Source organism: Gallus gallus, chromosome 15 (assembly GCF_016699485.2).
Source record: "Gallus gallus isolate bGalGal1 chromosome 15, bGalGal1.mat.broiler.GRCg7b, whole genome shotgun sequence".
In the NCBI taxonomy this organism is placed as follows: domain Eukaryota; kingdom Metazoa; phylum Chordata; class Aves; order Galliformes; family Phasianidae; genus Gallus; species Gallus gallus.
Genome location: NC_052546.1, coordinates 7,184,885 through 7,205,509, shown reverse-complemented (window position 1 = coordinate 7,205,509; position 20,625 = coordinate 7,184,885). Strand labels below are relative to the sequence as shown.

Here is a 20,625-nt window from a genome sequence, read left to right as displayed (position 1 = left end):
GTACAGAAAACAAGGAAAGCAGTTATAGCATCTTAAATATTGAGTGTTAAGCAAAGCTTTCCATTAACAGACCGCTTACTTCCTTTCCCCTGGGTAAGAGCCGGGCTTTAAATAGAGGAACACCCTCTGGAGGCACCAGTGCTGGTGATCCCTGCTCCTGGGGTGCTGGCTGAAACCAGCTGAGGATGCTGCTGGAGCTGATCTCACTTCCTTGGAGACAAAATTAGAAGAGGGAGAGAAAAGCAGCAAAGAGGGAAGCAGCAGCAGTGCTGGGTGAGGCCTGGATCTGAGGAGCAGTGTGGACCCAGCATGGCTATGGGGCTGCAAGGACCCGGGTCCTGGGGGCACCCAGCAGCAACCACTGTGTCCTCTGCAGCCAGGAGGGTCCCTGCTTTGCTCCAGCTCTAAAAGAAGCCACGGAAGTCGTTTATTGCTCCTCAGCTCCCCACCAGGAACATTATCCCTTAATTGCTGCATTTATTCAGACTTATTCTGTATATCTAACAATAATGAGTATATTAGATATGTAATTATTACTGTCATAAACGTAATAGTGACAAAACAATAATTGAAATAGCGTCTATGAGGATAATTCGCCATCGCAATTAATACTGCCCCGCTTAGTTAATATGTCACGGTTTAAAATAAATGCTGTCATTACTCCATTACTAATACCATGTTATAATAATTATTGCAGCAATAATTAAGTGTCTATAGTGATCACGAATTGCCACGGATTGGGATAAAAATCTCTGTAAATAACACAGAGACAGCTCTGTGTTTGGTTCCAGGAGGGCTGGAGCAGCTCTGGGTGCTTCGGTTGGGCAACGAAGTGCATTTCCTAACCAGCACAGGTACTTCACGATAACTCAACTTTACTGGAGTCCAACTCAATTTTCTCAGATTAAATAAAATTCCGAAGTGTCACTCACCAGCAAACTATCAGTTGGAAGGTGGTTGATTTTTCTAACCCCATCTCTGGTCCAATTACAATTTTTAATCTATATGTAGATAATGGTGAACAAAAACCCCTGTAGAAATGTCAAGAGTGAGGAGGTTATTAGCTTAGTTTTAATTACTGTCTATCATTCTTAGAAAACCGCAGTAACCTGATAAATTAGGTGACAGCTCTGGCTGTAGGAGTTTAGGTGGGCTTTAAAGAAATGAAGTTTTTTTTAACCAGAGGTGTTGAGATGGGCAGTCCTTCCCACCACCAAGTAGGGTGAGGTGAGCTGCATGGCCGTGTCCTGGCACCGGCACTGTGCCTAGGGATGCATGGGGCCATTCGCTGCCCAGAATCCAACCCCAACCTCTCCCTCATCTTTAGCCTCATTCTCAACGTTATCCTCAGTCTCATCTTCATTCTCATCCTAGTCCTTGTCTTCATAATCATCCTCATCCTTGTCTTCATCCTCACCCTTCATTGGAGCAGGTTGCCCAAGGAGGCTGTGGATGACCCATCCCTGGAGGCATTCAAGGCCAGGCTGGATGTGGCTCTGGGCAGCCTGGTCTGCTGGTTGGTGACCATGCACATAGCAGGGGGTTGGAACCAGATGATCACTGTTGTCCTTTTCAACCTAGGCCATCCCATGATTCTATGACTGTCGTCATCCTCACAGCTCTGGTGCCACTGGCCCCATGCAGACCCTGCCCATGGCTGCAGCTGGGAAGAAGCAGCAAGGCACCTCATTTGCTGAAACCATCATTTGAGGTGAGTTTCATTTCTTAATGATCACAGGGCTACTCCTGGAGCCCATCTTGTTTACAGTGTGTCCATTGCTTCTAAGGATACAAGCTGCCATTTTGCTCCCCTAAAAAGCACATAATATGACAGGTGAAATGTCAGAAATAAGGCCCAAGGCTTGGGGAAAACATTCTTCAGCTATGAAGTATTCCCACTGGGAATGTTGAATTGGAGATGAAACGTATATGTCTCTAAAAGCCCAGAATGCAGCACACATCATCAGCAATCACCACGTGTGCACGCACAGGGGCCATATGAAGCCCAAGGCAGCACCCGGCCCTGCAGCTTTTGGGAATGAGGGCACAGGGATGTGGCACAGTGAGGGGGGCCCCCATGTCCCTGCAGTGGCTCTCGGATCTCCCTGGCCCTACTCCATGGGCAGTGTCATCCTACTTTGGCATAGAATGCTCTGGCTATGGTAGCCCAGCTGCATGTCAGTGTGGATCGCCTTGCGTGGCCGTGCTGCATCCATCAGCTAATAAACAGTTCATTATGCTGGAAGAATTATCTCTGCTGGCATTAAGGTCGGCTGTAAGGCGGACATTATTACTGGCGGGAGGCATAGAAGTGCAGACCATAGCAGATAGCAGCCTGTAACTCTTTATTATTTATACCATCACAGCTGTGCTCCTGGGGACGGAGGTGGGGTGGCCGTGCTCACCCAGTGGCCCATACAAAACCCAGCCTGTGGCTGTGCCCACCTTCTCCCCTCCTTGGGCCAATGGTGATGCCTGCGTGGGTCAGGGGGTGCTGCTGACATTGCCACGGCAATCACGGCTCCCTTCCACACTTTTTGAAATTAAAATGTGCCTGCGCTGGAAGTTGTTATCAAAAATAGAAGCATTTTATCTATCTTTAGTACAGAACACAGATTGCATGGAGACATTCAATTTGGAGTCAATTTAAATTTCAATTGTCTGTGAAATCTAAATCAATAGGCTATAGTTCAATGGCGCTTTAATAAAACAGGACATAACAGAGAAATCATTAGGGATTACATATGATAAGAGATTGAAAACAGTGTCTGCGTAATGGTGGGGGAGCCATTAGAGAATTACCTCAAGCATTTGCAAGTAAACCAACAACCTTTTTCTCCTCCTGAGACTAACAAGAAGACTTAATCGTGCTGCAGCGCCTAAAAATACATCTCTGTCAGCTGTTGGATTGAGCACGATTCACTGTGACACCCAACTGCTGTGCAGCCCAAGGTGAGGAGGGGGTGGCTGGGGGGCATGGAGCCCGGTGGTGGGATGGGAATGGGGGGCATAGGCAGCTCTGGTAGGAGTGGGGGCTGCAGAGGGGGTGGGGGGGTGCATGGCAGCAGCCTGAGCTCTGGGACTTGGAGAGGAAAAGAGGCCACATGAGGGAAGAGTAGATTGGATTGGATTAGGTTGCATTACACAGGATCACATTGCCCAGCGCTGCGTTGCACTGCATGCCATTGGGTGGCAGTTGCACAGCGCTGCGCTGGATCAGATTGTACAGCGCAGCATCAGATTGCACTGCACAGCACTGGATCAAATTGCACAGCACTGCACAATACTGGATCGCATTGCACGGGACAGCCATGCACAGCTCTGGATCAGATTGCACAGCATTGCACAGCACTGGATTTGGTTGCACAGCACTGCAGGGGGGCCAGAAAAGCAGCCTGGTGCTGCACCCTGCCCACCAGGGAAGTAGTGATGTTTGCACGCTGTTGCACCCGCTCAGTTTGCTTCCTGCAGATGAGGTGATCAGATGAGTTCAATTAAGCTGTAAGTGCATCTCGAGTATTAAAACAGTATTAATTGGAACTATGCTAAAAGTAGCTCTAATTGCTGCAAATCCTGTTTGCACCGGTCTGGAGGAGAATCAAGGCAGCAGAAGACGTTGACGTAATCAGGAGAGTTTTGCAAGGTCAGAAAAGCCTCAACAGCAAAAAACGGAGTATCCTCAGCTGCCACAGGGCCTGGCACAGTTGCAGCAGAGCTGTGTGCATGCACACACTGGGAGTCTGCAAGATGCAGTGGCACAGGAGGTGCCATGGGGGCACAGCTTGGGTGCTGCAGGAGGTGCTGGGAGCCCCGCACAGCCCGGGGAGGGCTCCTTTTTGCCTGTTTTGCATCAGTGTGACAGGGAAGGAGCTAACCCTGAGATTAACAATTTCAATAACAAACCAAGCGAAGTTAAGGGCATTTGAAAAATGTTTTTACAACCTTTGGTTAACCTGCAGTAACAGCTGTTTGAGCGCGTATAAATAAGGCTATTCTGTGGAGGAGACAGGAAAAATTGGTTTTATTTTAAAGGACACTGTTTGGCTCCTGCGGTGCAGTGGCATCTGAGGAAATATTGTACAGCGGCTGCTGCGCGTCATGTGTAATGCTCAGAAATGCAGCCACGGAGAGCAATACGTTTGCTGGCTCCTGACAGCTGGGAAGCCGGGGTGTATTTTAAACCCAGCATCTCTCCAAAGGACCATTTGAAGAGGGAGGAGAAGGCAAAAGCCTCCAGGATGGCTGGGCGCTGGCCAGCCTGGCCTCACGGTATCCCTGCCTGTGCCCCCCGCCACCTGGTAAATACATCCCCTGCAATGAGGCTGTAAAGCACGAGTAATCCCCGCTGCCCCTTCTGCTAGAAAAAATCATGGCCTGGATTGGAAGCAGAGACACGTTTTTCTCCACCTGGAAATAAAAGTGTCACACCGCTTGCCACTTCAAATCCGGGCAGAACGGGCTCCGGAGGCCACTAGAGAGAGAGGCTTTAAGGCTCGCTGTTAAGAATTACAAGAGATCCACTGGGCAGCGTGGAAATACAAGAAATACTACAATGCCAGGGCTAAAACCTAATGAGAAATGGAACAAGCTGAGACAGAAGCTTAACAAGAAATAGTGGACAAGTCCCCCAAGAAAAACTGCAGGCGGTGAGGAGAGGAGCTGCCAGCAGCTCCGCAGCCGTATTGATCAGGGCCTGAGAAATAGGAGGGGGCCTTTGGAAAGTAGATAAAGCGGGAGATATACAGCGGGAGAGGGCCAGAACTGATGAAAACGGGCGAAAATGCAGCTTAAATCAAAGGGCAAATACACAGAAAGAGAAAAGGTAATAGGATTTGTGTTTATGGCTAAAGAGGAGAGTTGTGGGGAGGTGATCAGGCACGGCGGTAATTGAAAAGAAATGGAAAGCAGAGCTCAGTATAAATATTTTTGGGGAGAAAGTGGGCTGAAAACTTGAAATAAGCTATCGTTAATATCAGCTCCAAGAGGAATCTGGGAAGAATATGCAAGGAATGAGAACAAGGGGTTGTGGACAAGGGATGGAGAGTGAAGGTAAGGGCTCGAGGAGCAAACCAGCTTCTGCCTGCCCAGAAGGCATACTTGAGCAGTGGTGGGGTTGGACCAGAAAAGGTTTCCTGGGGCTGTGCAAAATGCTGTGCATCTGTACACCTTCTTGTCTGCTCAAAACCCAGTGGAAATGCCCTCTGTGGTTTGCCTCCTGGCCACATCCCTCCTGCTCTGCGGCGCAGGGATGCTGCAGTTTCTAGGGATCATATTGCCTGGGCTTCTTCCATGGGCAAGTGGGGTTGTGATGGGCTCGTGGGGTAGGGATAGGGTGGGGCAGGGATTCAGGGCTCATTTCCTATTCTGGGGCAGGGATTGGTTGGTGACTGCTCTGTGCACTCAGGGGATGCAGCTGCCCCTGGGCACAGCACAGTGTGAGCCCCGGAGCTGTGGGGCGCATGGCTCAGGACCAGGCAGCAGGTGCCCTGTGTCAGGGCATTAAAGGTAGTGCCATGCAGGCTGCTGCCTCCCTCCAGCCCTCAGACTCTGCCGTAAGGCAGGAGCTCAATCCACAATTTCTCTGCATCCTGCCTACTAAATCTCACCTGTCTCCAACCTGCTGCAAGGCATGTTCACCAGCATGCAGAGCATCTCTACCAGCTGTGGGGTTCTGCAGCCACTCCCCTCACTCCATGGGCACAAGATAGCTGTGGGTACTGTGGGGAGGGGGAAGCGTGCATCCTGCCCTTGCACACTCCCATGAGGTTGAGCCCCTCTGCAGGGCATGAGCTCCTTGTATTCCACCTGGGTGCACGCAGTGGGGCTGCAGAGAGTGTGTGGCTGCAGCATCCTGCCAGGGACAGCCCATCCATCCATGGGGATTCAGACAGCACTGGATCTGTTCCCAGGGAGCACGGTATCCCCAGCACCTGCAGCCCCAGGGCAGCCCACTCCCTCCAGTTGCCATGGCAATGAGACTGAAAGGTTTGGCTTTGCTCCCACCATGCTCTGCACTGAGCATCCATCCCTTCACATGGGCACGGCCGTGGCCAGACCAACGATGGAATATTAATATTAATCAGAGCTAATTGCAAGCAAGCCGCTCCCACCCTCCGTGCCGAGCCTGGCAGCTGCCAGCACCATGCCATTGCAGTGGTTCTGGTGTCCCTCAGTTGTTCTAGTGTCCCCATTTGTGGGGCAGGTCCTTGTGCTCTTCCCAACTGCCACCAAAACCTCCCTGCAGTGCTCTGCCACGCTGCTGAGGTACCTTCCCCATCTGAAAAAAGTAATTAAACAGAAAGGTCGTCCTTATTTATTCTTTCGTGACGCAAGCCCCAAGCGACCAGATAGTCAAATTAAGGCTCCGAAGTGTTTAATGAGGGCTGGGAGTGGGATGTGGGGCCTGGATCATGGCAGGAGCTGCACTGCATGACACTCAGCAAGAGGCACAGGACCTACGGCTGCTCCATGTGCTGCAGAGCTGCAGCCCCAATGCACCGCCCATGGAAGTGCAATATTCACAGGGGAAGAATTTTTTTTAATAGGGCCCCATGGAGACATCAGAGCAATTTTCAAGGAGGTTTGAAGCCACCGGGAAGCTTATTAGATCCGTTCTGCAGAGTTAATTTGATGTTGGTAATCAGTGAGCAAGTTAAGCAGTTAAGGAGCTGGTGGCTGCCAAACGGTTTGGCTGCTGAGCCTGCTTGTAAGCAGCGGTTACTAATGAGTGCTTCATGAATATGAATGAGAGATGATTACAGTGTGGAAAGGGCAGTCAGCAAACCATAAACTTAATTTTAATCTTTTTATTATCAAAGTCACGTTATTAATAATAGACTCTACATGAAGACCCGGCTTCATCAGCCCATTAGGGCGGTGCCCGGCCGCGCTCAGCACCAGGGACAGGGCAGCCACAGGGCCCATCACCAGGAGTCCATGGTGATGGATGGGGCCATTTGGGGTGCCCAAAGCATCCCTTGGGCTCTCGGTGTCCCATGGGTGCCCTCACCCATTGCCGTCCCTTGTGGAACCCATTGGCTGCTTGTGAGTGAGATGGGGAACTGAGCACCCCAGTCCCTGCTGCTCAGTGGCATGTCACAGGTAACACAGCCCTCGCTCCCTATAAAAGGATGATCCCATTGTCTCCGAGCCTAATTAATTGTAATTATTTTCATATGACACTATGATATGGACTGCTCGTGTAACGAGGCGGCAGTTCCGGTGTGAAATGCTGAAGCAAGGAATGTAGAACATGCTAAAAAATATTAATCTACAAATGAAAATGATTTTAATTGGATTCTGCCTTTGGGGTCGGGTCACTGTTACATTTTCAATCAGAGTTGTCCACTCAGCAAAGTGAGCTGCACAGCCCTTCCAGATGGAAACGGCGAGTGGCTCGCAGAGGTTAATAGGAATGTTGGAAAATAAATAGGTTATTGATTGATAATAACAATAAGCTGACTCCAGTTCTACCTTCCTGACCTTCCCTCACCCAACTTAGAGAAAACTCAGTTAGCATCTCATTATGGATCGCCTCCCAGTCCCACGTATTAATGAGAACATGTGGGCCAAGGGGATGCTGGGGGCCAGGGGATCCCCTGGAGCCCTTCCTGATGTGCCAGCAGCCTCCAGAGCCATCAGTATGCACTGAGTGGATAGGAATGGGGTTTTTGCCAACATGGGTGCTGCCCCTACTGCACACCAGCAGCCTTAACCCTGGCTGCTGGCACTGCGCGCGCCATGGTGGCAGTGATGCTCAGGGTCAGCAATGGGTTCCCCAAATAAGCTGCGTTGGCCTTTCTATTTCCCCTCCCACTGCCTGGTTTGCTGGAGTGTAGGTGCCACACTGCTCCCAGTGCTGCACTGCTTGCTGCAGGCTTTGCCCAGAAATGGAGCATTGCATTGCAGGAAGCAGAGCATGAGCTGATGGAGATGTTTTTCCTGGTCTGGCACCACCACAGCCCTGGGTGTAAGTGCTGTTATAAGGTCCAAGCACTAATAACGTTTCATTTTGCACAGTCCATCTTCTTAACATCTTCAGGGTATTAACTCAGTGGAGCATTAGTTGTGAGAATGAGAAGTGACCAGAAATAAATTATACCGGGAGAGAAGTGCAGTTTGGGACTTCATAATTTTAATTAGTATTACTTCCACCTTCCTAATGAGGTCAGGTCAAGGGGCCGCCTGTGCCATTGCACTTCAATCTGCACTGCGACCCCCCGGGCCAAACAGAGACTGCCCATAGCAACCCTGTGAAGCACTGGGGCACCCGAAGGGACACGTGGGCATCACCAGAGACCCCCGGCAGTGCCCGTGGGGTTGGGCAGGAGGGAGAGGGGCCCTGGGGCTGGGGAGCAGCCCAGAGTCAGTGCTTTGTCTGCCTGCCCCAGCACAGTGGCAGCTTCGTGGTTGGCACTGGGGTGGCACTCAGTGCCCCACTGGCAGAGCCTCTGGGAACCCTCACTGGCTCCTGGCTGGCAGTGCTGGAGGAACCTGCGTTACCTGCAGCCGCGAGCAGAAATGCCACATATCAGTTTCACGGAATCCCGTTGCAATTGGATGCAAATGAACAACATTTCTCTTGCTTGTACGCATTTGCTGTCAACACGTGTTTGAGAGACTCACGGCGACATGTCAAAATGCTGCTTACTGGGGGGGGGGGGGGGGGAAATAAACGCAGCGTGTTGGCTGCTCCCCTCCGCGCTGCCTGGAAGGGAGGGGGTCGGCAGCTGGGGCTGTCCTGCCCACCAGTGGGGACGGCGGCCAGGTGAGGGCCGTGCTCTCTGAGACCCGAATGGGAGCCGCACCTATGGGTGCTCCCCAAAGCATCCGCTCTGCGGGCGGTGTCCCTGCGCAGTGTCTCCGCTGCTGCTCGAGGGTCCGGGCTGAGCCCTGCGGGGACGCGCACAGCTCTTTGCGGGGCCGTCACCGCAACGGCGCGGCAGCGCGGAGCCGCGTACAGCGGGCTGCCGTCGGTTGGCGGAGCACGAGCTCCACCTGCTGCCGCCGGGCCCGGCCGGTACCGCAGCTCCCCACCTGCACCCGGGGCTGGGGAGCCCCTGCCTGCACCCCCCTCCCGTCTGCCCCAAACAGCTCTTCGGCCCCAAACCCACGCAGTGGGTGTGCACGTGCTGTGAGCACCCTGCTATCAGCTGGAGCTGGGGGCTGCCGTGCTGCTACCTCCGGTATTGCCCCCATGCAGTGCTGCCCAGGCATGCTGGGTGTGCCAAGGGTCTCTCTGCTCCAGTGTCATCCTCCATCGGTGCTCGGACAAGTGGCATCCCTCATGCCCTGCCCCGGCTGCAATGGGATGCAGCACCCCTCCCCAACCTGCACACATTCTCTCCTGCCTCAGCCCCTGAGTCCTGCTCTGGGGGTGGGTGTGGAGAGAACCGTCCGTCCTGGTCCCATGTACTTAGTGTCATGGCATGCAAGGGAGCTGCCCCCCACCAGGCACTGCCTCCATTGTAAGCCCATCAGCTCCCTTTGCTCCCTATGGGGCAGGGGAGCCACTGGCTGAAATGCCAGGAGTTGGAGACTCAGCAGTCCCAGGCTCCACTCCTGCATGGGGGCTCAGCACCCAGCTGAATGAGGCCTGCAGCTGCAGAGGGGTTGATGTCTGTACCCACTCCCCAGGACCTGGACCCACAGAGGTCCCACTGAGTCAGCCCACCCTCTCCCAGCATCCCTGGCCCCCCGAGCCCCACAAAGACACCACACACAGGTGTTTGCACACTTGCCATGTTCACAGCAGACATTACAGGCAATAAGGACATCCTCAGCTCCACGTCCCCTTCCCCAGAGCATCCCTACCCCGTGCCAGCACTGAGCCCTGCACCCAGCAGCACTGCAGGGCTGCGGGAACACCAGGCATTGAGCAAGCTGTTGGGGACATGCTTGACTCAGCACCCCTGTGTCTGGCTCTGATGCCCTCCCACCCACAGACCTTCGAGCCACAGCTAGAGCAGGAGGGAGCTGACACACAGTGAAGTTCTCATGCCCTGGTATAAGGTGTGTCCTGGGCAGGATGGGGCACCCCGGGGCCAAATGCTGTCTGGACCTCTGCCCACAACACTACTGGAGGTCTCACACCCCCCTTTACCACCACCTATCTCCAGGCAAGTCTCAAATGGGAATAGACAGACAGACTGTCTCCCAGACAAGGGAAACACAGGGCTGGGATAGGGAGTGCTGAGGTGGCAGGGGTAGAGCAAAGGAGGATTCATTTCTGCAGCTCCAGGCAGGCAGGGCTTGGAGTACACAGCCCTGTGCTCATGGTGTAGGGATGAAGCAGCGCTCGTTGCTGCAGGTTTCTGCCCAAGCCCTGAACCTACTGCCCTGGTAGGGGGGGATCCCTGCCCTGCCCTGGACCTGGCCCATCCTCCCGTCCTCCTCTTCCTCCTGCTCCTTTCCCCATTCCGCTCCTATGCTCCATGCAGAGCCAATGTCTCTGCTCCCCCATCAGGAAGAAGCAGGCACCCTCCTCAATCGAACATATGAGCATCAGCCCAAAAACTCCTCCTGATCACAGCCTGGCTGAGGGCAGGGAGTGGATTGTTAGTGGTTAATGTGGAGGAGGTGGGGAGCTGCTTGCCTGTGGGTGCTTCAGCTGCTGATTCCCCACTCATGGCTGGGGTGCAGAAGGCAGCCATCCTGGTGCTCCCCAGCTGCAGGTCCAGGAGCCAGACCCCTGTCCCAGGGATGGAAGGCAGCATAGGGACAACCATCATCTGCTGGATGCAGGGCGAGCTGTGCTCTGTGCATGCTGGCAATGCCCCACAGACACCGCATGCTAAACCTGGGCAGATGGCTGGATCCTGAAGCCTCAACCCCAGGCAAATGCAGGGGAGTTTTACCTAATTTCAGACCTATGGAAAGCAAAGCAAGGGCTGCAGCCCAGCCCCAGCATTAGCAGCACGCTGACTTTGCCAGTTCATCACCATCACTGTCAATGCCACCATCAGTGGCTGGCAGGACATTGTGAGTACCAACCCGTGGGCAGCCTCAGCCCTCAGAACCTCGTGGTTAGTTAGGAGCACACTGCTGGCACCACCTTTCTGCATGCATCGGGTCACGAGATCACTGCAGAGAGAAAAAGGGAGCAAAGAGAGCCAGCAGAGCCTGCAGCTGCCCTGTATGTGAGCACCAATGCAGAGAGGCTGTTTCCATGACAGGTGAACTGGGGCTGGGGGGCTCGTGGCCATCGTGCTGCCTTCTGGGCAGCTTTGCTGGATTCTTGTGGCAATTGCCAGTGGTTGCTCGTGGTTTTGGCATTGTCCCCTTTCCCCTCAGTATCTTTTCCTCAATGAACCACGTGAAATTTCTCAGCAAACAACAGACCAATAGGGAAATTTTGAAACCCTCAGCCCTGGCCTGAGCCTCTCCCTTTGCGCTGCACCCAATGGCAGTGTGGGGTCAGCAGCCATGGGTCCCTGGGTGGGTGGGGACCACTGCTCATCTGTCATGGCCAACAGCACTGGAAAGTTAAAGTGTGAAGAACGATTGTTAGAGGCAATAGGGAAACAAGTAAGGAGAGGTTAGTGCAGGCTGTTAGTACAGAGAAGCATGGCATCGTCAGTCGCACTTAGAGAGCATATACACTAGAAGAGAAATGAAGAGAAAAGCAGCAACGATTAGTTTGTTTAATTCAGTTCAGGAACGTGTTAGTAACAGAGAGATCCACTGGCTTAAAAAGGAACTGAAAAGCTTCTGCTGATAAAACCATTTTGGCCTCCCAGTCAGCAGCAGAACCATATGCAGCACTCCGGGCATCGCAGCCCCACTGCTGCAGAGAGCAGCCCCATGCAGGGGGCATGCAGAGGGGCTGCTCACCCTGCCCTGCCTGCCCCACGTTCTGCATGGGTCCCCCAGCCCCACAGTGCCCCGTACAGCCCCGTACTTACCCAGCTTTTCCGTTCCCCTTTAAGGCCTGTGGGCTGTTAGTGGCTGCGGGGCTGTTAGTAGGGCATGCGCGGGTGTGTTAGTGGGTTAGTGATCACAAGGAGCACACGGTGCCCAGGGGGCCTGGTTAGTGCTGGAGAGGAGCAGAGCACACGCATGCACAGCCGGGCACGGTTAGTCCCCCCTCAAGGCAGCACCTCCCCGGGTATGGCTTAGGAGAGCAGGAGGCGTTTTTGGGCTTTGCCGCTGGGTTATGGGATGTGGGAAGGTGTCAGTGGATGGGTGAGCGCAGTGCAGCCCTCCTGATGAAATGCTTGGCGGGGACCTGGTGCTGTCACCGTGCTGGTGAGGTGCACAGTGCCTGGGTACGCCCTGCGACGTGCAGCCTTGGCACCATGAGGATGAGAGATGGGCTCCAAGGAGGGGACAGCCCAGCAGTGCCGGAGTGTTTGCAGGAAGAAGAGGGCCCCAGCACCTGGCAGAACCGTGTGAAGGCAGTCCCGTGTCCTCAGGCACTGCCACCACCATCTCTTCAGCTGTGTTCCCACAGCAACCGGGTTGGCATCAGGTGGCTCCACTGGGGCTGGCAGCTCCAGTGTCCATGTGCAGGCGGCTGTCACGTCCCTGTCCCCCAGTGCCCTCGGGTGAGAGCTGTGGCAGAGCCACAGGGCCGATGGTGCTGGGGAGCAGAGATGCTGTGAGCACCCAGGAAGCAGACCCCACCTCACTGCCACGCACCCCTTGGAGAAGCCCCTGGGCACACAGCCCCGTGGTGTGACCCCACGGATCCCAGGGAGGACAGCTTTGCTCCAGGTGCAGAAGGAGCAGCCCTGAGTGCAGGCAGCACCACCTGGCTGCACAGACCTGTGCCAGCTCTCAGGCTGTGGGGGGAGCACAGGGCTGGGTAATACCAAGGGGTACCCGCCTGACCCACAGGGGTCCTACCTGTGCCATCTGGCTACACGGGCACCGTGCAGCGTCCCCCATCCCGTCCGGCCGTTCCTCTGCAAGGGCTGCGCAGGGGACTGTGTGTGAACAGACCTCAGGTCAGTCATTAGCAGCTGCAAAAGAAAGCAAGCAACGCAGCAAGAGAGCAAGGAGCAGCGCCGTGCTGTCGGATCAGCACCGAGGTCCCCATTGCAGCACTGACTCAGGGGAGCGTGGCACTGCCATGCAGTGAGGGCACCCCACGCCCTGCAGTGCCCATAGACCCACCGCTGTGCCCGCACCTCTCTGCTCGTGGGCTGCAGCAGAGGCAGACATCCCTCCTGGCCACGTCCCGCCGGGCACGAGCAGCACGGGGCCAACGTGGGAAAAGCAACAATGGCCCCAAGTCCCAGCAGGGCTGCTCTGTGATGACTGCGCGCTTCAGCTGCCGAGCAGCTGCTGTTTGCTGCCCAAGGTTCATTGTTGCTGCTCTGCCCAGCGGGATGATCCCTCCTCCCTCCGCCCGCAGCAGTGGCTCTAGTCTGGCCCCCCCCTCAGCACCCTTCCACCCCTCCCACCCCACTGCTGTCCCTCACCCCACTGCCGCCCATTGTCCCCGCACGGCTCGGCCGCTGCTTTCTGAAGCAGAGCTGTAATGGGGAAGGGTCCCCGTGGGGTTGGGGGTCTCGTTCCTCCCGGCTCCCGGGATTAGATGGACACGCACACAAAGGCAGTGGAACAATGAGGGAGAGAAAATGGCTCCCCAAAAGGAGCCCGGCGGCAGCTGTCACATTAACTCTTTGCAGAGGGAAGAGCTGTGTCAGAGCAGGGCTACCCTCAGCCACTGTCCTCTACAACCCCCACCTAACATCACCAGGCCTGGAGGAAAATGGTGGTTTCAAGACAAAGAAGCAAAGGAGCATTTTGCCCGCTTCCCTTCCAGGAGCACTGCAAATGAGGCAAGAATCCATTTACCTGTCTCGAGCCCTATTCCTGATGAGGACTCTGAAAAACAACACGAACAAGCGGTGCATCCATCAGTATGGGTGCTGGTGCTCAGTGCGGGGCTGCGGGCATCGAAGCGGGGGGGGTCCCAGGGCTGCACCCCATGCCCCCCCAACCCTGGGCCTGGAGAAGGGCCACGTTCCCATTAGGAAACAGCGGAGGGAAAGGGAAGGGCAGCGTTACCTGACTTCCAGGTGGCAGCCGGCTCGGGGACCGTGGGCTGCGTGCTCTCTTGGCCGCCGTACAGCTCCTTTGTGCTGGAGCTTTCCAGAGAGATTCCCTGTGCAAGATATTGCCATGCAAACTCCTCCCCCGCAGCCCCTGCCGGCCCCGCAGCCCTACCTACGTGCAGGAGGATGCTGCAGAGCCCATGAAATGTTAATGTTGGAGATGCGGCCCGGGCAACATCTCTCCCTCCCCCCCTCCCCGTGGCCCCGAGTGATGGGTGGGGGTTGGGGCAGGAGGGGGCTGAAGCTGCTGCTTGGGGAGAGCCTAACAGCCGTGGGTGCTGCAGTGCTGGGGTGTCACCGTTTTTTTTTCTCCCCATCACATTGCCAGCTTCGGCTCACTGCTGTTTCCCCACAAGCCAAAGAAGATGGTGTCTCAGCAGCCCCCGCCAGCAACCTGCTTCCCCCATCTCCTGCAGCACCGTGCAGGGCCAGGAGGAGAAGCCCTGCCCTGGGGCTCCTCCCTGGGCACTGCCATGCTGCAGGGCTGCACGCTGCTACTGGGTGCATGGCTGCAGGGGTGGTGCATGAATGCAGAGGAGTGTGTACGTGCACATGCATGAGTGCATAGGGTTTTGCCACGGGTATGGGGGTGCATACACGGGTGTGGGGGTGCATACATGAGTGCACAGGTGTGTGCTCAGGTGTGTGCATGGATGTTTGCATGCGTGCAAAGGTATGGAGGAATGTGCGCATGGGTGCAGAGGTGTGCATAGGTGTGGGGATGGGTGCACAGCATGCAGCTGTGGCCTGCCAGACCTTGCAGCTCCTAATTCCTCCTGTGCAGGGCTCAGGCAGCACGGTATCCTCTCCTGTCTGGTTGGAGCCACAGTGCTGGTTCAGGTCTCCTGGCAGTGGTGGGGACACGGGCACCCCCGAGGCACCCCATTGCCGCTCCCAGCCCGCACACCCCTCCAAGCGCAAACACACCATGTTGGACAACGGAGCTTTTATTGAACTTTGCCACCGTCGCAGCATGGTCTGGGGGGTGCCTGCAAGTGCAGGGCTGGCAGTCACTGCTGGACCCTGCGGATGGACTGCACCTGGCCCGTCTGAGCATGGGAGCCCCACTCCCGAACGTGCTTATACTCTCCGGCGTGGCTGTCGCTCTCCAGGAGGTACTGGAAGCCCCGGTACCCGGGGTATTGTGAGCAGACCCACCTGGCCATGAATGGAGCAGAAGGAGCAGCGTCTCAGGGCGGTGACACTGCCAGAGGTCCCCGCAGAGTGCCACCAGCCCTGCCTCACTACTCACGCGCCGGAGCACACGAGGAAGGAGCCCACGGCACTGCCGCCCCAGCCCAGCGCGGGCAGTGAGGGGCAGTCGTCGCTCAGCTCCCCCCTCCTGCCCTGGAAGTTCTCCTGCTCGAACAGCAGCAGCTGGCTGCGCCTGTGCTCCTGCACCGAGATGCACCGCGTTGGCACGGCTGCGCATCACCACGGATGGGGACAGCACGGGGTCCGGGCACGTCACCGCACCGGGTGTTACTCACAGCACAGGTGATGGGGCGGAAGGAGCTCATCCTGTCCACGTGGTAGGCGTTGCTGCCACTCCACGCCTCCCAGCACGGATACTCACCACGCTCCAACACGAACTGCTGCCCCTGGAAGCCGCAGTGCTCGAAGCCCACCCAGCTGCGGGAACCAGGGGTGAGCATCTTGGGGACCCCCGGCCCCGCAGGACCCCCTGGCCCCACACTCACGCCCCACTCTCGATCCTGAAGGAGCGCACGGTGCTGAAGCCGCGCTCCGGCGTGCTGTAGCAGTCGGTGGTGAATTCGTGCCGCTTGCCCTGGAAGAAGGGCTCATCCCACACCACGATCTGGGGAGCAGGGATGGATCAGGGCTCTGTGGGTGCCCTGCTGCCAGCTGTCCGTGGGGCCAGGGCTGCGCTCCCAGCCTTCCTTCTCTTCCTGCACCTTCCAGAGGCCGGAGGACGGCCTGCGGCGCTGGATCATCACGGCTCTGCGGAGGAGGACAGGAGGACAGGAGCTGTGCCCTGGTGGACAGGGGAAGGCTGGGGGTCCTCACTGCTCTCCCTCTGTGCTTACTGGGGACGAGTGCTGCGCCCGGAGGTGGCGTGGCCAGCAGCTCTCAGGCAGAGCTTTTATAGCCTCCAGATAGAGACAGGGCAGGAGAGCATTACGGAAAGCCCTAACTCAGCACACGGCAGGAGGAGGGACTGGCAGAACAAAGGCAGCGCTGAGGGGGAGCACTGAGCTCGGGGACACCACAGTTCTGCTCCCAGCCCACCAGGCACGGGCTTTGACATGACCCAGGGTCTGTGCATGTCCCTCAGCCATGCCCTCCGCCTGCCCCAGGCACAGAGCACAGAGCAGGGAACAATAGCATGGCAAAGCCAGGGGCCAATTTGCAAAGGCATTAGAGGGGCCTAGTGGTGCAGATGAAGATTTATGGATCCTATCTCTGTGCTCAGGGACCTGGGAAGAGCCCACAGAATCCACACTGTACCTTAATACCTTCTGCTTTTGCTCATAGTGACCCCCCCTACTGCATCATCCCGGGGCAGCAGTGGGGACAGAACACCCCCATAGCTGCAGGAGCACCCCTATGGCTGCAAGCTGGGATGGAAACCAGGAGCAGGACGAGAGGAGTTGGATCTGCAGGGTGGCAGAGGCTGGATATCAGCACTCAGGAGCCACCAGCACAGCAGCGTGGTTAAGAAAACACCTGGCTCTAAGAGGAAGAAATGCAGCTTAAAATAGAAAGGTGTCTAACAACCACGAAAATGAATGCAAATTGAAAGCCAAGAGTCATGAAAACTGTCCACTGCGGCGGTAAGGAAGCGGACCCTGGGGAGCACTCAGAGCAGCAGCTGTGCAGCACAGCCGGCAGTGCCACAGGGGACGGAGCGGTCGATAAAGAGATGGGAAGAGAAGAAGAGATGGACGAGTGCTTTTTGTTTGGTATTTTGGGAAACGTCCCAGGTGGCGCGGCTGAAATTGCACCGCTACGAATGAACACTTTGCCCTCAAAGGGAACGAAAGCAGCAGCTTCTGAAGGAGGGCTGTGGGCTCACCGAAAGTACAGCTATGGGTGATTTATTTTGTCCGTGCTGGAAAGCCCGTATTGATGCTGCTGAGGGTTTGATGGGACTGCAGGCTCCCAGCAGGCACGGGGAGAGCGGCTGCTGCCAGGATGCCCCCAGGTGCCCCCCCCCCTCCGCCCCCTCTGCCCGCCTCCCAGCAGCTGACACAGCACTGCTGCACCGAGGTGGGATTTGCTCCCATGCAGCACATTGATAGGAGAACAAGGAATGGTACAAATGAGCATAGCACGTGTTCAATGTGCTGAAAACTGGCTGTCGAGTGGGGATGGACGCAGTGGGCACAGGGAGCAGGGATGGCTGCCAGCTGTGGCATCCTTAGAGGAGAACGCTGTTTTTATGGACGAAGACGCTGCAGAAAATTCCTGCTTTGACCACTCATCACTTGTGGAAAAAACAAAAGCAGTGCTCAAAGCATTTCACCATCTTGCGTTCTTTCTCACAGTCTTGCATTCTCGCAATGTAGCTGTGGGTGCCCCATCTCTGGAGGTGCCCAAGGCCATGGATGGGGTCCTGGGCAGCCTGAGCTGGTGGGGGGAATCCAGTCCATGGCAGGGAGTAAGACCAGGTGACATTTATGGTCCTCTACAACCTAAGCCACGCTGTGATTCTATGACTTTCATCCCGCTCGGGTCTGTGAAGGTATGGAGGGATGTTTAAAGCAGGACAGGTAGTGCTCAGGGAGAAAATGAGGAAGCAGATGGTCAGGCTGCTCAGCGCACAGCTGGGTATGCCCAAGGTGCGGGACAGAAACCTGCAGGGCCAGAGAGATGGGGCTGGGAGCCCTGCCTGGTCCCATGGGGCTGGGTTTGGGGCAGCTACGGGGCTGGTGTACCATGCCCAGCAGCAGCAGGAGTGCTGGATCCAGGTGCTGGTGGGCTCTGGGGGTATATATGCCCTGTGCGGGGCCGCGGTGTCGGCGTGCGGCAAAGTGGCGCGGTCAGGTCTTCTGTTGTGCCGCTGGATAAAGGAAAGTGCTGGGTTCAGCGGCTGGGCACAGGGCCGGGGAGAGGCTTCCAGCTCGCCCAGCGCTTTGCAGGATGTGATGACTGGGCGGCCGCACAGACACTGATGAGCTGGCACTTCCATTGTGTGCCCGCCCGCGCTCTGCCCTTGCCAGGCTATAAAGTGGGGGCCCCGCTGCACCCCGAAACACAAGCCTGCTCCCTCCAACAAGAAGCAGCAGCTGCCCAGGTAAGAGGAGAAAGTCCCCGGGCGGTGGCACTTGCTCCAGCCAGTCCCAAGGGGGGGAAGAGGAAAATGCGGGTTTTCGGCTGTGCCCACACTGTGCCCACCATTCCTGGAGCACCCTGAACCAGCACGGTACTGGGGGGGTGCAAGGAGGGTCCCACCCTCCTTGGGACCCCCCATCGTGGTGCCACCAGTGGGGTGCCCGCTGCAGGTCACGCCAAAGCAGGGCTGTCTCCTCCCACCCCACCACCCATCGGTGGCCCCAGGGCTGTCCCGCTGCCTGCTGTGCTCCCACGCACGCCCGTGTGGGACAGCCCCAGGGAGCTCCGGGCACCCCCAGCGATGGGGCCACGCTCAGGGCTCTCCTGGGGATCGTGGGCAGCTGGCACCTCCTGTGGCCAAGGCAGGACCCGTGTCCTGTGCGCCTGGAGGAGCTCCTCACCCCCACCCCAATACCACTGCCACTGGGTCCGTGTCCCCACTGACCCCCCTGGCACCTCTGTCCCCAGACCCGAGCTGACCACCGCGATGTCTGAGACCACAAAAACCGCTGCTCCCGGCCAGGCTGCAGAGGACAAGGAGAAGGCGGCCCCGGCGCCAGCTCCATCCTCCGACCCCACTCCTGTCACCAACAGCAAAGGGGAAGAGCCCTCCACGGAAGCTTTCAGGGTAAGCCTATGTGTCCCCACGCGGAAGGACAAAGTGTCAGGGAGAGGGACAGCAGCAGTTCAGGGCCCGACCCCTTTGCTCTCCCCCAGATTGTCATCTTCGAGCAGGAGAATTTCCAGGGCAGGCAAATGGAGTTCACCAGCGAGTGCCTGAACCTGGCAGACTGCGGGTTCGACAGAGTGCGCAGTGTCATCGTCAGCTCTGGACCGTGAGTGGCACAGTGGGGACCCAGTGGGGACCCAGCAACCCGGACTGGAGCCGGGCAGGGGATGGGGCCGAAGCAGCACTGGGGAGGTGGGATGAGGCCTGGGAAGCAGTATTAAGGGTAGAAGCTTGGGCAGCCAAGGTCACTGGGGGACAGGTCCCAAACCCTCAGAGACTGCTGGAGAGCCACCGGTGGGACTGTACCCAAAGCTTTGCTTAGGGAAAGACAAAAGTAAAATCAGCCAAGCGTAAGGTTGTAGTGCCCACAGTACTCTGACCTATCTACTCCCATTAGGAAAATCCCTGCAGCAATAGCCCCGCGTTGGAAGGAAACATCCAGCAGTGAATGTGGGGCTTCTCTGGTGCCAGGTGCCAGAAGGTGACCCTTCCATAAAGGTGGCATTGCCACTGCGTGAGCACCGAGCCCTGAGCCTGAGTGACACGATGGCTGGAGGTGCACAGTGCAGAGGGTTGCCTGGCAGCATTGGTCCTGTGCTCCATGATGCAAAAGGGAACAAACGCACTGGGAGCGCAGGGACGAGCGTGGCACAGTGTGCCACCCTGGGGCCCTGCAGCAGAGCTGCTCCTGGGGCAGTGCCCGTAGTGCTGCAGGGTCACGGGGCTCCTGATGTGCCATACCCTGCCCATCCCCAGCTGGGTGGCCTACGAACAAGCCAACATGCGTGGGGAGATGTTCATCCTGGAGAAGGGCGAGTACCCGCGCTGGGACACCTGGTCCAGCAGCTACCGCAGCGACTGCTTCATGTCCATGCGTCCCATCCGAATGGTGAGTGCTCGGCACACCGCGCCCTGCGGGCACCGTCCACCCATCCCAACTGTCCCCCCTCCCCCTCCTCCCCCCCAGGAGGCCGAGGACCACAAGATCTCCCTGTACGAGTCTGCTGACTTCAAGGGCAACAAGATGGACATCCAGGAGGACGACGTGCCCAGCCTCTGGGCTTACGGCTTCTGCGACCGCGTGGGCAGCGTGAAGGTGCCCAGCGGAACGTAAGCGGGGGCTGCACCGGGGAGGTACCGGGGGGGGTTCGGGCACGGCACTCAGCACCCTGTCTGCTCTCCCCGCAGCTGGGTTGGGTATCAGTACCCCGGGTACCGCGGCTACCAGTACCTCTTTGAGACCGGGGACTTCAGGCACTGGAACGAGTGGTGCGCCTTCCAGCCCCAGATCCAGTCCATCCGTCGCATCCGGGACATGCAGTGGGACCAGAAGGGCACCTTCGTCACCCCCGAGGCGCCCTCCAACTGAGCGCGGCCCCGCGCCACCCCCGCGCTCCCCCTGCACTATCCGTGTCTACCGACCGCGCCACTGCCGCCGCCGCGTGTACCCGACGTTGTGAGGCAAATTAAAAAAGTCAGACGATGGAGCTGCCTGCTGCGTGCGTCCCAGGGCGCGCTCCGTCACCCGGCTTCCCC

The 20,625-nt window shown here is 57.0% G+C and overlaps 2 protein-coding genes across 7 annotated transcripts; one reads left to right on the top strand and one right to left on the bottom strand.

The window, feature by feature from the left end:
* The first annotated feature begins 2,836 nt into the window (after positions 1-2,836).
* Positions 2,837-20,574, top strand: CRYBB1 (crystallin beta B1). Of its 5 annotated transcripts, none has more exons than XM_046901061.1 (6): positions 2,837-2,952; positions 18,828-18,987; positions 19,077-19,195; positions 19,846-19,978; positions 20,057-20,199; positions 20,278-20,574. In XM_046901061.1, exons 2-6 carry the CDS (start codon positions 18,847-18,849, stop codon positions 20,456-20,458), a joined length of 717 nt encoding a protein of 238 aa, XP_046757017.1. In that variant the 5' UTR covers positions 2,837-2,952; positions 18,828-18,846; the 3' UTR covers positions 20,459-20,574. The 5 variants fall into 5 exon arrangements, with proteins under 5 accessions (XP_046757017.1, XP_046757016.1, NP_989511.1 ...); NM_204180.2 differs by lacking the exon at positions 2,837-2,952 and adding an exon at positions 18,280-18,321; XM_046901060.1 differs by lacking the exon at positions 2,837-2,952 and adding an exon at positions 12,938-18,321 and having other exon boundaries at positions 19,846-20,199.
* Positions 14,995-16,200, bottom strand: CRYBA4 (crystallin beta A4). Of its 2 annotated transcripts, NM_204178.2 has the most exons (6): positions 16,112-16,144; positions 15,980-16,025; positions 15,764-15,882; positions 15,554-15,695; positions 15,316-15,458; positions 14,995-15,221 (listed from the first exon to the last, which is right to left on the bottom strand). In NM_204178.2, the coding sequence occupies exons 2-6, from the start codon at positions 16,016-16,018 to the stop codon at positions 15,074-15,076; spliced, it is 591 nt and encodes a 196-aa protein (NP_989509.2). In that variant the 5' UTR covers positions 16,019-16,025; positions 16,112-16,144; the 3' UTR covers positions 14,995-15,073. The 2 variants fall into 2 exon arrangements, with proteins under 2 accessions (NP_989509.2, XP_046757012.1); XM_046901056.1 differs by having other exon boundaries at positions 15,074-15,221; positions 15,980-16,200.
* Positions 20,575-20,625: the final 51 nt, after the last annotated feature.